We start from the raw sequence: 16667 nt of genomic DNA, 5'->3' as shown, positions 1-16667 counted from the left end.
ACTTCACGATGTTATTGGACATCGGCGTAACGCTGACCTTAGATGCTGACTAGACATTGAATTTTGGTCACCTGACTTAACAACCTAAATCTAACCTGATATTAACATATGGTGTTGTGTGTCCGCTGAGCAATGACTTAATGCACAACAGAGTTACGTTTACACACACACATCCACAAATGACATGTAAATGCATCAGTGTTATACAGCATAATACTCAATACTCACTACTCTTGAGCACACACACACACACTCAATAACACACATGCACACACTTACCCATATACACACACTAACTCACATACGCAACACCTAAACACACACACAACAGACACACACAAAAACACTCAAAAATGCACATCCTCACACTGAGTCACATACACAATACCCAAACACACACACAATAGACACATACACACTCTTAAACACACACACACACACACACACAGAAACACTCACACACAACCATTCATAAACAAACATATGAAAAATAAACACACAGCCACAATAAAAAACAAACACTCAAAAACACACATGCATACACACACACTCACATACACAATGATAATGTTGTTGTTTGTGTTGTTGTTGTTGTGTTTATCAGCTCTGGAGTCGCGTCTCCTGACACACTCATGTGCGCTAACATCAATAAACAAGTTATAGAAACACTGAACACATGACCACAACTCAACACCTTTCAAATACTTTCTACGCTTTCCTTCTGATGTGTGTGTGTGTGTGTGTGTGTGTGTGTGTGTGCGCGTGCTCAGCATCTGCTGTATCTGCAATAATGAAGACCTGCAATATTATATCTTTCATAAACAGTCTGAGTGAACAAGCAATCTGCTGGACAAACAAAGATTGCAGCAACCCTGTGTGTGTGTGTGTGACTCTGTGTGTGTGTACGTGTGTGTGTGTGTGTGAGGAATGTTTGAGCTCAGTAAATATGTCAAGGCAAGCATGTTCACATGATCAAAGTCTCTGCATCACAAACAGCAGATAATCTGATCAACATGATCAATGATCAATAACACGTCTGCAAACACACACACACACACACACACACACGCATTAAACTGCTGCACACTGCTGTATCTGTCGCATGCTGGAGTATATGCTGCTGTGTGTTGTATTGAGTTATTTCTGTATTATAATATTTATGAATATGTATTACATAATATGATGCACTCCTTCATTTTCCTTCAGCTTAGTCACTTTATTAATCCTTGGTCACCACAGTGGAATGAACCGCTAACTATCCCAGCACATTTACACAGCGGATGCTCTTCCAGCTGCACCGTACCGCATGTGTTTGGACTTGTGGGGGAAACGGGAGCTATATATTATGATATGTTAATATATAAAGTAAGAATATATGAACACAACGGAGCTAGTTGGCTGAGCGGTGTCCTTAAACACAGTGTGTTGTGCTTTCACTCTGCCCCAGTGAATGTTCACATGAACCGACGTCATGTTATTTATTTAATGTTCTAACTTTATTCTCCTTCAGCTCAGTCCCTTATTAATCAAGAGTCCCCACAGCGGAATGAACCGCCAACTATTCCAGCATATGTTTTACATGTCTTCCAGCTGCAACCCAGAACTGGGAAACACCCATACAAACACACACACACACACACACACACACACACTCATACACTACGGCCAGTGTAGTTGATCAGTTCCCCTATAGCGCATGTGTTTGGACTGTGGGGGAAACCGGAGCACCTGGAGGAAACCAACGCCAACACGGGGAGAACATGCAAACTCCACACAGAAACTGACCCAGCTGAGGCTCGAACCAGCGACCTTCTTGTTGTGAGGCCACAGCGCTAAACACTGCGCCACCACGCCACCCAATGTTGTTACTTAGAATGTTCACAATGTTGTTAGACGTTGTAATAATGTTACTTTTAAGTTATAATAAAACATTTTCAGAACGTTTTCATCTCGTGCTACATTAACGTTCATTCATTCATTCATTTGTTTGTTTATTTATTCTCCTGCACAGGATGTCAACATGACGTCAGATTGACATTACACCCCAAAGTTGAGGCATGTTGCATTCTGTTTGTAATTGAAAATCAGGTTGACAATAGAAACCAACATCAATCTGACATCAATGTTGAACGTTGCATTTTGGTTACTTTCCAACGCAACCTAACACCAACCAAATATCAACGTCAAATAGTGCCACAGCTTGGCGTTGTGTGGATGTTACCAATATGACGTCTATCAGATGTTGGATTTTGGTTGCCATACCTGATGAATAAATATTAGTATCTGACGTCTGTATGACGCTGGTTTAAGATGTTGCCTCGACATTAAATTTTGGTCACATTCCAACAACCTAAAATCATCCAAATATCAACGTAATTTCAAGCCGTTATTGAACATCAGAATAATGTTGTTCTCAGATGTTGCTGCCGACTTAAATCTGACCTAATATTTGCATCTTAGGACATTGTGTGTCTGCTGGGTTATTAATCAGAGGTCACCACAGCGGAATGAACCAACAACTATTTCAGCACATGCTTTACTCAGCGGATGCCCTTCCAGCTTCAACCCAGTACAACTACATTAGTGTTCTCAGAACATCATTTAAATGTGATTAAAACATTCTCGACGTATTAGAACACACTTCTGTCAATGTTAAAAGAATGTTGCAAAAATGGTACTTTAATAACGTACATGCTAACATTTGCACAACTTTTTAAGAACGTTATGAAGAACTAGCTAGTTTTAAGACGGTATCTTTTTGAGACTGAGTTTTTAGATTCTTGATTATTTTACTGTTTATTCATTCATTCATTTTCTTTTCGGCTTAGTTCCTTTTGTTAATCAGGCCACAGCTGAATGAACCGCCAATTTATCCAGCATATGTTTAACACATCGGATGCCCTTCCAACTTCAACCTATTGCTGGGAAACACCCATACACAAACACAGTCATACACTTCGGCCAGTGTAGTTGATCAGTTCCCCTATAGCACATGTGTTTGGACTGTGGGGGAAACCGGAGCACCCGGAGGAAACCCACACCAACACGGGGAGAACATGCAAACTCCACACAGAAACACCAACTGACCCAGCCGAGGCTCAAACCAGTGACCTTCTTGCTGTGAGGTGAACATGCTACCCACTGCGCCACCATAACTCCTCAGAACATGATTTTAAATGTTATTAGAACATTTACAAAGTATAAGAATGCAATTCTGTCAATGTTAAAAGAATGTTGCAAAAATGTTACTTTAATAACGTTATATGCTAACATTTGTACAACTTTTTAAGAACGTCATGAAGAACTAGTGCTCAAAACTCATCTTTTTAAGACTGCATTTTTAGATTCTCGATTATTCTACTGTGTTTATATTTGATATTTTTTCATATTTTATTGCATGCTTAATTTCTCTATTATTGTAGTGCTTTGGGTCTAAGAAAAGCGCATTATAAATGAAATATATTTTCATTATTATGGAATATTCTGAGAACATTCCCTGTTAGAGATGGATTCTATTTCATTATTGTCTATTTTTACTGTGCAGATCAATCCAAAGTGATTTTATATCCACAGAAAGCATCAACATGTGTTTACTTTAATGTGTCAAGTAACTTTAGTGAAAATAAAAAAGTGCGGCACGGTGGCTCAGCAAGAAGGTCTCTGGTTTGAGTCTCGGCTGGGTCAGTTGGTGTTTCTGTGTGGAGTTTGCATGTTCTCCCCGTGTTGGTGTGGGTTTCCTCCGGGTGCTCCGGTTTCCCCCACAGTCCAAACACATGCGCTATAGGGGAACTGATGAACTACACTGGCCGTAGTGTATGAGTGTGTGTGTGAATGAGTGTGTATGGGTGTTTTCAGTACTGGGTTGCAGCTGGATAGGCATCCGCTGTGTAAAACATATGCTGGAATAGTTGGCGGTTCGTTCCACTGTGGAGACCCCTGACGAATAAAGGACTTAAGCTAAAGGAAATAATAAATGAATGTAATCTAATGTGCTGAAGAATAGTGCTGAAGCTCAGTCACTACATTAGTGTTTATTAGTGCTCAAACTGTGGTCCTCCAGCAGAGTCTTTAATGATTTCAGCTGTAAATATACGAGTTTTGCGCACAGAAACTAGTGTTGCACGCTGATATCTGAGAGTCTGTTTTCAGTGAATGAGGAGGAAAATTGAGAACAGGCTTTCCTTCTTTTTTTGGCTCAGAAACAGCTGAAGTGAAGAGGATGAAGGGTTTAAAGCGGTACACTGGAGCTGTTTCTGCTGCCGTCAGCGATCAGACGCGTTATTGAACGTCTCCATGATGGTATTGATGCTCCCGGTTTAGAAGATAAACATTAACCAGTTACACACTGAACTAGTAAAGGTTAGAAGGGGCGATCACTTACAGAACCACACACACACACACACACACACACACACACCCCTCCAGCTGTGCTTTAAAAGCGCGTCTCCAGCGGCTCTCCGCGCACTCTCTCTCGGCTCTCCTCAAACTCTCCATCTGCTGTTCCTGAATCAGATCAACATGGCACCAGTCGGATCCAAACGGGTGAGTTTCAGCTAACCACAAACACACACACAGTCATTGCATGCTTTATAGGCGCGTTATTTTCGCGTTAACGGAGAGACGCGCTCGACGCACGAGATCCTGCAAGAGTTTAGTTCAGTCCAGTTATTAATAAACAGCTCGATTGTGCACGCAAACGCACACACACTAAGAAAAGTATTAAAAGTGTGTTAAATGTGTGTTAGAGTGAATAAAGACTGAGGAAGAGAAAGGCGCACACGGTTCCAACAGCGTTCGTTCGCGTCTCTGCTGCTGTATCAGTGTGTGTTCTGCTGGATTTTGCTTTATATGGCGTGTGTGTGTGGTGTGTGTGTGGTGTGTGTGTGTGTGTGTGTTTTTTTAGGGAGTTCTGGAGCGCCTGAACGCGGGTGAGGTGGTGATTGGAGACGGAGGGTTCGTGTTCGCTCTGGAGAAGCGCGGGTATGTGAAGGCCGGACCCTGGACACCAGAGGCCGCTGCGGAGCACCCGGAGGCCGGTCAGACACTTCACTGACACACACACATACTGACATACTAACATACACACAGACAGACATACTAACACATATACTAACACACACACACACACACACTAATAGACTGACTGACAAACACACACGAATAGACTGACAGACACACACACACACACACACACACACACACACACACACACACACACACACAAAATGAAATATATATTAAGTTATACAAGTTATGTATAACAGCAGTAAATACAGACCAATATGTTATGTTTGCTGTGTGTAATCAGAATATTTATAAAGAAACACACTGTAAAGTTTGTGTAATGTTATGGATGTCTATATTCTGAGCCATAATAGTTTATTAATTCTTTACTTGCATGCAAAGCTGACAGAACCACATGCGATTGACCAATCAGAAGTGATTACACCACTGTCTGGAATAATCGATTTGGATTGGTCAGTTGCGACATTTCAAGGTCTGTTATTCCCAGATAAGCACTAGTGAACAACACACACTCATCCAGGAACTGAGACTCACCATCAGTGAATACCTTCATCCATACACACACACACACACACACTCACACTCATATCTGTCTGTCATGCTGTGCTTTTTCACTGTTTAGCGCCATCTAGTGTCTGAATAACGAGCAGGTCAGTGTATACTCCATCAGCTGTTTTCATTCTGTCAGCTTTGCATTTAATTAAAGAATTTATACACTATTTCAGCTCAGAGCAATGCTTTGTGTCTAATATTTACGTTTTGTGGCCAGGAGCAGTGTAATAATCAGGATAAAGTACATCCAGACGGTTATTTTCTCAGAATAAAGCCTTCAGTCTCCACCTGAAGACTTTTTCAGCACTTCACATGTGCTCTTATAAACCTCTCCGGCTTTATTTTGCGATAACAACCTGCTGGATCTACTATATTCCAAACATAATAGAAGTATATACAGACAAAATGTAAAGTCTGGAGACGGTAATGAAGATATTTAAACAGATAAGGGTTGGTCTGCATGTGCAATAGCAGAATATGCAGTCAAAATGTCAAATTTGGAGCGTGTAATCATCATTTATACATAGTAGTATAGTAGTGTTGTGCCTTCTAGTCTACACTTCATTATTACAGATTACTACTGTAGTATCTTCAGATGTTCAGCATGCCCTGGACTCTTCTTACCATCTCATGTTAGCATGTATGTGTGTGTGTGTGTGTGTGTGTGTGTAGTGCGGCAGCTGCACCGGGAGTTCTTGCGCGCTGGCTCAAATGTCATGCAGACGTTCACTTTCTACGCCAGTGACGACAAGCTGGAGAACAGAGGCAACAAACTGAGCTTCACTGTGAGTCTGACACACACACACACACACACACACACACACACACACACACACACACACACACACACACACAGTCACTGTCACACTCACATTCTGGCCATGGTGTGCTCGTCTCCCTCTCCAGGGCCAGCAGATCAATGAGGCGGCCTGTGACCTGGCCAGAGAAGTGGCCAATGAGGGCGATGCGCTGGTGGCGGGCGGAGTCTCGCAGACGCCTTCATACCTGAGCTGCAAGAGTGAAGAGGAGGTGAAGAAGACCTTCAAGAAACAGCTGGATGTCTTCATCAAGAAGAATGTGGACCTGCTGATCGCTGAGGTAAGAACACACACCTGTGTCCTGATAATACCCCAGTATAGTGATGTGTCCTGATGCTCCAGTATAGTGATGTGTCCTGATAATACTCCAGTATAGTGATGTGTCCTGATACTCCAGTATAGTGATGTGTCCTGATAATACCCCAGTATAGTGATGTGTCCTGATGCTCCAGTATAGTGATGTGTCCTGATAATACTCCAGTATAGTGATGTGTCCTGATACTCCAGTTTAGTGATGTGTCCTTATGCTCCTGTATAGTGATGTGTCCTGGTAATACTCCAGTATAGTGATGTGTCCTGATAATACTCCAGTATAGTGATGTGTCCTGATGCTCCAGTATAGTGATGTGTCCTGATAATACCCCAGTATAGTGATGTGTCCTGATAATACTCCAGTATAGTGATGTGTCCTGATAATACTCCAGTATAGTGATGTGTCCTGATAATACTCCAGTATAGTGATGTGTCCTGATAATACTCCAGTATAGTGATGTGTCCTGATAATACTCCAGTATAGTGATGTGTCCTGATACTCCAGTATAGTGATGTGTCCTGATGCTCCAGTATAGTGATGTGTCCTGATAATACTCCAGTATAGTGATGTGTCCTTATGCTCCAGTATAGTGATGTGTCCTGATACTCCAGTATAGTGATGTGTCCTTATGCTCCAGTATAGTGATGTGTCCTGATAATACCCCAGTATAGTGATGTGTCCTGATGCTCCAGTATAGTGATGTGTCCTGATAATACTCCAGTATAGTGATGTGTCCTGATAATACTCCAGTATAGTGATGTGTCCTGATACTCCAGTTTAGTGATGTGTCCTTATGCTCCTGTATAGTGATGTGTCCTGGTAATACTCCAGTATAGTGATGTGTCCTGATACTCCAGTATAGTGATGTGTCCTGATGCTCCAGTATAGTGATGTGTCCTGATACTCCAGTATAGTGATGTGTCCTGATGCTCCAGTATAGTGATGTGTCCTGATAATACTCCAGTATAGTGATGTGTCCTTATGCTCCTGTATAGTGATGTGTCCTGGTAATACTCCAGTATAGTGATGTGTCCTGATAATACTCCAGTATAGTGATGTGTCCTGATAATACTCCAGTATAGTGATGTGTCCTGATAATACCCCAGTATAGTGATGTGTCCTGATACTCCAGTATAGTGATGTGTCCTGATACTCCAGTATAGTGATGTGTCCTGATACTCCAGTATAGTGATGCATCCTGATAATACTCCAGTATAGTGATGTGTCCTGATAATACTCCAGTATAGTGATGTGTCCTGATACTCCAGTATAGTGATGTGTCCTGATACTCCAGTATAGTGATGCATCCTGATAATACTCCAGTATAGTGATGTGTCCTGATAATGCTCCAGTATAGTGATGTGTCCTGATAATACTCCAGTATAGTGATGTGTCCTGATACTCCAGTTTAGTGATGTGTCCTTATGCTCCAGTATAGTGATGTGTCCTGGTAATACTCCAGTATAGTGATGTGTCCTGATAATACTCCAGTATAGTGATGTGTCCTGATGCTCCAGTATAGTGATGTGTCCTGATAATACCCCAGTATAGTGATGTGTCCTGATAATACTCCAGTATAGTGATGTGTCCTGATAATACTCCAGTATAGTGATGTGTCCTGATAATACTCCAGTATAGTGATGTGTCCTGATAATACTCCAGTATAGTGATGTGTCCTGATAATACTCCAGTATAGTGATGTGTCCTGATACTCCAGTATAGTGATGTGTCCTGATGCTCCAGTATAGTGATGTGTCCTGATAATACTCCAGTATAGTGATGTGTCCTTATGCTCCAGTATAGTGATGTGTCCTGATTCTCCAGTATAGTGATGTGTCCTTATTAGGGTTGTAACAATATACCGGTATGACGGTTTACCACGATTTGAAAGTGCACGATTATCATACCATGAACAATTGCATATCAACGGTTTTAACCCTTAAAGACCGAGACAGCCGCCCGCGGCTAAAAATAAGTATTGCTCTTAAATGTTTAATAACTTTTGATCCGCTGATCCGATTCATACAATTCAAAGATTGGCATAAAGAAGAGAATCTCAGCTTTCCAGTGCTGTATCACATAACATTCGCGGACTTTCAGAGGCTCCGGAATCAGTGCGGTTACGTCATCAACATTTGACAACGCTGATTTGACAAAGAAACGCTCGTCACTGTGTCTCCGGACAAATCAGACATAATACATTGATGCATTGTCCCTCCTCCATGCCCAGATTGGTTTAAACTCGCTATATCACAACCAATAAGCATAGGTTTCGCTTTTGTTTGTGGACCAAGCTTTTTGAACAACACGGAATGAGAGAAAGGCATACATTTACGCAAAAAAAAAAAGTTTTGCATGAAATAATTCTCATACTAAGTACTTTTGCATGCACAGCAGCACAGAAACATGACAAAACAGTGACACAGCAAAGACGAACTGCTGCTCTTGCTGTTTTCAAAAGACGCAAATGAAGATGCAGCTGTTTGTCTGCATTGCATACAACCACATCCAAATCCATGCTGGCACATAAAACCTAAGGATGTTCCATATTGAATGTAGTTTCGTTATTTAACTATTTATAGTATAAATATTTAAATATTTATATCTATTTTTTACTGAGGATTTGCACCATGTTTATTTGGACTTTGACACATTATTTATTATTTTCTTATTTTTATTTGTTCATTGTAAGTGGTGTTGTTTATAGTAACTGAAAATATATTGTATGGAAAAAGTCAAATTTGCTTCACTGTTCTATTATTTTGTAACATTTGTAACATACCGTATACCGCGAAACCGTCAAACCGTGGTATTGTTTTAGACGATTATCATACCGTGAAAAATTCATACCGTTACAACCCTAGTCCTTATGCTCCAGTATAGTGATGTGTCCTGATACTCCAGTATAGTGATGTGTCCTTATGCTCCAGTATAGTGATGTGTCCTGATAATACTCCAGTATAGTGATGTGTCCTGATAATACTCCAGTATAGTGATGTGTCCTTATGCTCCAGTATAGTGATGTGTCCTGATAATACCCCAGTATAGTGATGTGTCCTGATGCTCCAGTATAGTGATGTGTCCTGATAATACTCCAGTATAGTGATGTGTCCTGATAATACTCCAGTATAGTGATGTGTCCTGATACTCCAGTTTAGTGATGTGTCCTTATGCTCCTGTATAGTGATGTGTCCTGGTAATACTCCAGTATAGTGATGTGTCCTGATACTCCAGTATAGTGATGTGTCCTGATGCTCCAGTATAGTGATGTGTCCTGATACTCCAGTATAGTGATGTGTCCTGATGCTCCAGTATAGTGATGTGTCCTGATAATACTCCAGTATAGTGATGTGTCCTTATGCTCCTGTATAGTGATGTGTCCTGGTAATACTCCAGTATAGTGATGTGTCCTGATAATACTCCAGTATAGTGATGTGTCCTGATAATACTCCAGTATAGTGATGTGTCCTGATAATACCCCAGTATAGTGATGTGTCCTGATACTCCAGTATAGTGATGTGTCCTGATACTCCAGTATAGTGATGTGTCCTGATACTCCAGTATAGTGATGCATCCTGATAATACTCCAGTATAGTGATGTGTCCTGATAATACTCCAGTATAGTGATGTGTCCTGATACTCCAGTATAGTGATGTGTCCTGATAATACTCCAGTATAGTGATGTGTCCTGATACTCCAGTATAGTGATGCATCCTGATAATACTCCAGTATAGTAATGTGTCCTGATAATACTCCAGTATAGTGATGTGTCCTGATACTCCAGTATAGTGATGTGTCCTGATACTCCAGTATAGTGATGTGTCCTGATAATACTCCAGTATAGTGATGTGTCCTGATACTCCAGTATAGTGATGCATCCTGATAATACTCCAGTATAGTAATGTGTCCTGATAATACTCCAGTATAGTGATGTGTCCTGATACTCCAGTATAGTGATGTGTCCTGATACTCCAGTATAGTGATGCATCCTGATAATACTCCAGTATAGTGATGTGTCCTGATAATACTCCAGTATAATGATGTGTCCTGATAATACTCCAGTATAGTGATGTGTCCTGATACTCCAGTATAGTGATGTGTCCTGATAATGCTCCAGTATAGTGATGTGTCCTGATACTCCAGTATAGTGATGCATCCTGATAATACTCCAGTATAGTGATGTGTCCTGATAATGCTCCAGTATAGTGATGTGTCCCACAAGTGCCTGGACAAGCACTATATAAATGTAATGAATTTAATATTAATTTGGATTGCAGTACTTTGAGCATGTGGAGGAGGCTGAATGGGCCGTCCAGGTTCTGAAGGCCACAGGAAAGCCTGTAGCAGCGACTCTGTGTATTGGACCTGACGGAGACATGCATGGAGTTACACCTGGAGAGTGTGCCGTCAGACTGGTGAAAGCAGGTGAGTCTTACACACACCTACAGCTATCTTCATGTGCTCTCAACACTTCACTCTGGCTGATTTTTGAGCAGCTCTCTTGATAAAGATCAAGAAAATGAACACACAAGGTAAAAATTATCTAGTATTGCTATACTTGTGGGGACATTTGGTTCCACAACATTAGGAAAACAAAGTATAAGCACACACACATGCTCTCTCTGTGTTTGGCTGTGTATGTGATCTGTTGTGTGTGTGTGTGTTTCAGGAGCTGATATTGTGGGTGTGAACTGTCACTTTGACCCCCTGACCTGTGTGAAGACTGTGGTGATGATGAAGGCTGCAGTGGAGAAAGCGGGTCTGAAAGCGCATTATATGACGCAGCCGCTGGCGTACCACACACCCGACTGCAGCTGCCAGGGCTTCATTGACCTGCCCGAGTTCCCATTCGGTACACACATACACAAAATAAACACACAGGGACAACACAGAATAACACAAAATACACACAAATTAACCCTTAACCCTACCCCCTTACTCACATACACACATGCACAATACACTCATGCAAACACACAAAGACACACACATTAAAACACACACTACCCAAACACATACACACATGCACAACACACAAAGACACACATGCTCACTTACATCCTGATGTGTATGATGTTTTTGCTGCTGATGTTGTTGTGTGTTTCTGATTGTGTTGTTGTGGTTGTCCAGCTCTGGAGCCGCGGATCCTGACGCGCTGGGAGATGCAGCAGTACGCCAGAGAGGCCTATAAAGCTGGAATCCGCTACATCGGTGGCTGCTGCGGGTTCGAGCCGTACCACATCCGCGCTGTAGCTGAAGAGCTGTCGGCCGAGAGAGGATTCCTGCCCGAAGCCTCACAAAAACACGGCCTGTGGGGCAGCGGCCTGGAGATGCACACCAAACCCTGGGTCAGGGCCAGGTGAGAAACCATAGACAATAATACAGTCAATACTACTCTGTGTGTGTGTGTGTGTGTGTGTGTGTGTGTGTCGATGTATAGCTTCCGTAATTTTTGTGTGTGTGTGTGTGTGTGTGTGTGTGTGTGTGTGTGTGTGTGTGTGTGTCGATGTATAGCTTCCGTAATTTGTGTGTGTGTGTGTGTGTGTGTGTGTGTGTGTAAAAGTGTTGACGTATAGTGTTTGTGTCTGATGTGTGTGTGTGTGTGTTTATGTATAGTGTGTTTCTGATCTTTGTTTGTGTGTTGTGTATTTTTGATGTGTGTCTGTGTGTTTATGTTATTCTGATATGTGTGTGTGTGTGTTGTGCAGGGCTCGCCGTGACTACTGGGAGAAGCTGAAGCCGGCGTCTGGTCGTCCACTCTGCCCCTCCATGTCCACTCCAGACGGTTGGGGGGTCACCAGGGGTCACGCGGCCCTCATGCAGCAGAAGGAGGCCACCACGGCGGAGCAGCTGCGGCCACTGTTCCAGCAGGCGGACGCTAAACACTGAGACACACTGAGGAGACCAGAGAATTTACATGATCAACACCTCTGTTTACTGCAGCCGCACACACACACACACACACACACACACACAGAGAGAGCTCTGGAGAAACACACACACACACCTGCCGCAGGTGTTCTCCATGTGCCTGCCCTGATGTGGTGTTGAAGCGGCACAGCTGCATTCCAGATGTTCACAGCACTCCAGTGTTTACATTCTGATGATCAATAAACCATCATCATCAATATCTGTCGATCAGTGTCTGTTATTGATCAATCAGCAGCGAATGTGTGAAGCATTGTCTTTATTAACATAGGGAAGAATTGAGGACGGGTCACTGAGTTATTCGAGAGTAACACATCTGAAGTGGTGATGTGGTCAAGCGGAGTGTCTGTTAAGAGTCAGGTGTGTATCATTAATGAATAAGTCAATTACTCCACTTATACTGCTCATAGTAAGTATTATCTGCTAATAAATCAACAGACAGGAGTCAATTAATCTGCTTTAATGATTAATATTGTGCATTAATTTCTGCTTTACTTCCTAATAATTCAACAAAGCGGTGTCAATTATTCTGCTTATACTACTTTTACTGTGCATTACTGTCTAATATTTCAACAAACCAAAGTCAACGCTTATGTTAATTATTCTGTGCATTCTTTTCTAATAATTCAACAAATATGAGTCAATTTATACTACTTACATGTGTATTAATGTCTTGTAATTTAACACACAGGAGTTAATTATTCCAGTTATAGTTCTTAAAGTTTGTATTAGTTTCCAATAATTCAACAAACCGGAGTCAATTAATCTGCTTAAATTAATTACACTGTGCATTCTTTTCTAATAATTCAACAAACTGGAGTCAATTATTCCACTTATACTATTAATACTGCATTATTTATAAATAATTTAACAAACCAGACTCAATTTATTTGCTTATATTAATTATACTGTGCATTCTTTTCAAATAATTCAACAAATTATTAATTCAACAAACCAGACTCAATTAATCTGCTTATATTAATTACACTGTGCATTCTTTTCTAATAATTCAACAAACTGGAGTCAATTAATCTGCTTAAATTAATTACACTGTGCATTCTTTTCTAATAATTCAACAAACTGGAGTCAATTATTCCACTTATACTATTAATACTGTGTAGGGTCCAGCCAGTTGGTCCAATGACGGTATCCAATGGTGGATGAAGGTTCACTGCATGTTCGGTCTTTCCAGTGCACAATGTTGATTTATATTAAACTTAACTCATATCTGACTCCAATTTTAGTATGAGATGGTTTAGAATATTAATATGTTTATCCTCGTTTTATCTGACTCCAATTATAAAACATTGATAAGATTATTTTGTTTCCTTTCACATTATTTTAGATTATGATTGAATATTCTTTTGATTTGTTATTATACCTTATTCTCATTTACTCAGATTCCGATAGCATCTCGAGTCTTGCACCGGCCGGGTATACAATCTCTTACTACAAGCTTGTCAGTCTTGGTCATTAAGCAGAGGCGATTAACCACTCTCCTAAGAAGGCAGAACACTACTTACTCAATTTAGGAGATTTTTTATGTGGTCCCCATAGATCTGTTATCTACTAATTCAAGACAAAGTATTTTAATAATAATCACACAGGATTATAAGTTTGTAGATGAAGGCCTAAATATCCACATTTAAAGTAGTTTCAACAATATTTTGTTGTTCTAAATAGAAAACCCATAGTTGGCCTTTTGCAGTCTACGTATACATGAAATAATGCCAATTTGCTAGTCGGATCTCTAACAACATTGTTTAGCGTGCCACGCTGCTCCGTCTAACATGTTTTAGTCCGTTACTAACCTGTACAGTGGCTTGTAGTGCTATGGACAACAACATTTATCAGTGATAATAACACGAGGTTTGAATAGTTCAAAACATAACAATTTATTAGTCAGGTAAATGTATTATGCCAATTCAATCAGTCAATTCATAAATGATCAATACAAAACATCAAATTATCAAAGATAAATCCAAGATGAAAAAGATGCATTCCTGACTTTGAAATATACATAACATGGGGCAGACCCCATGTTATGGGCTGATCTGGTTAGGCAGAATCGCCCTGAGTCCTTCTTAGGCCTTACCTTAAATAATCCAAGAATTCCCTCAAGGAAGGGGGTGTGAATGTATAACAAAAGGCATTCACACTTAGTGTCACACCCCTCACAGTGGATCAAAAGATGCCTGAAGTTATATATTTATTGTTCTGATTATGTCTATTTCTGAGAGAATGAGACCATTGTACCAATCGCACTGAGACATTTCAAATGATATCAAACATGATAGTTAAAGTCAGTTTGGTTAATTCTAGAACATTCAAACATTGAAATGACCATATGTGTGAGTTGGGGGGATGAAGTCTCTGTTTTCAGCTCATGTTTTGAATTGTCAAAGACATCAGAATATTTGCAATATTTCAATTCTTACAGATAACCCCCATTTGATCCCGTGGGTCAGATATAAATGTGTCCATGGGGTCACTATGTATCCTTGTTGAGGTCGTTCAGGGGCAATTCAAGACAGTCTCTGCAGCATTATCAGTTGTAAGTCGTGTTCAGCAGGTAGCTAAACAGGTCCAGGCTCGTTTTCACCTCTTTTGATGAGCCTGACCCGAATGCACTGCTCATTCAGTCCATACAGGCCTTCATAGCTTCCACTGTGTCCTTCCCCTGACAAAAGTGTCCACGTCGTGTGGGCTTCTCATAGTCTGCTTCTTCTGATGAATCTGGTCATCTCCAGATATGCAGACATCGGCATGTGGGGGTCTACAGTGTGTATACACTGCCTTCTCCCGGACACCTAAACAGCAACTTGATGGCTCAGCGATTGAACAGTTATGAACTTGTGTCATTCTGCATTGGAGAAAGTCATGAGGTTAAGCATAAAATATATGATCAAAACATAAAAGTCAGCAAGTGCGAGTCGTACAACTGGTCTCAGGTCTCTTTCAATCTGTTTAAATGGTCCAATCAAAAACAGATAAGTCTTTGTCACCACTGAGATAGGGTATAATGATAGGGAGAATATTAAATATTCTTGGTTTGAATTACTCAAGGTAAAGCTATCAAAAGGGCAGTGCAACTTATTAAAACAGTATAACAGGCAGTATGCATCATAAAACATATCATCATGACAATACATTCAAATAAATGACATTCATTTTCAAAATGAAAAAACGTGAAGATATTTGTCATACATGATAGTAATCACATTATTTAACCATAATTATGAAGGTATATCTATAATAATGTGTGTGTTTGTGTGTGTATGTTGTGTGGTGTGTGTGTGTGTGTGTTTGTGTGTGTTTATGTGTGTGTGTGTTTGTGTGTGTTTGTGTGTGTGTGTGTGTGTGTGTGTGTGTGTGTGTGTGTGTGTGTTTATGTGTGTGTGGGGGGGCTTGAACACAATTGATGGTATTTGTCAAATTTAAATGTCCTAGTGATTATTAGAAGTGTCCTCACTTCGGTTGAATTTTAATCACTTTAGCACTTATACCTGTTATTGGTGATAGATTGGAAAACCAGGGGCCCTCTGGTTTGTCAACCATCCCCACAGCAGTCAGTGTATCTATCTTAAATTTATTGGCAAGTTCGCCTCTATTGAAGTTTTATACCATCAATTTGTTGTCAAAGCCATGCAAATGTGTAATTTCTTTTCAGCTGACAGAGGGTGTCAGAGGGTGTTTGTTGTCTCGTCTGTCATCAGATTAATTATTCTGTTCTATGTGTGTGAGGCTAATGTGTTTTGTTTGTATAAACATGGACAAACGATCTCAATTAAGGAGATTTGACTCCTGGGTCTTTGAAGACTAAGGTGTTATCTATGTGCCTGGGTTTACCTGTGGCTATGTGTCAGTGTAATGCTCCGAACAATGGTAATCAACTTTTATAATTGTGTTGCAAAATTTTAGGCCTGTTTAACAGGGAGCCAGCATAAGAATGTGAACATGAGGTGTGTTCCGGCTCAAATTGATTCCATATAATATCTTTTACGGAGCATGTTAAGGTGCAATGTTCAAAG

At 40.7% G+C, this 16667-nt stretch overlaps 2 protein-coding genes across 6 annotated transcripts in view; both read left to right on the top strand.

Moving 5' to 3' along the window:
* Positions 1-9056, top strand: part of rad23b (RAD23 homolog B, nucleotide excision repair protein) — a 250111-nt gene extending 241055 nt beyond the window's left edge. Inside the window, exon 7 of the transcript XR_015519514.1 lies at positions 8555-9056. The gene's annotated coding sequence lies outside the window, so the exon portion shown is untranslated. The remainder of the gene's footprint in view (positions 1-8554) is intronic.
* Positions 4395-12844, top strand: bhmt (betaine--homocysteine S-methyltransferase). Of its 5 annotated transcripts, none has more exon segments than NM_001012480.2 (8): positions 4395-4542; positions 4904-5036; positions 6250-6362; positions 6484-6675; positions 10986-11133; positions 11378-11560; positions 11839-12067; positions 12417-12844. In NM_001012480.2, coding segments are annotated over 8 exon segments (1203 nt in total). In that variant the 5' UTR covers positions 4395-4518; the 3' UTR covers positions 12598-12844.
* The last annotated feature ends 3823 nt before the right edge of the window (positions 12845-16667 follow it).

Source organism: Danio rerio, chromosome 21 (genome assembly GCF_052040795.2).
Source record: "Danio rerio strain M-AB ecotype USA chromosome 21, GRCz13ab, whole genome shotgun sequence".
Taxonomy (NCBI): domain Eukaryota; kingdom Metazoa; phylum Chordata; class Actinopteri; order Cypriniformes; family Danionidae; genus Danio; species Danio rerio.
This window is presented reverse-complemented; position numbering and strand designations above follow the sequence as displayed.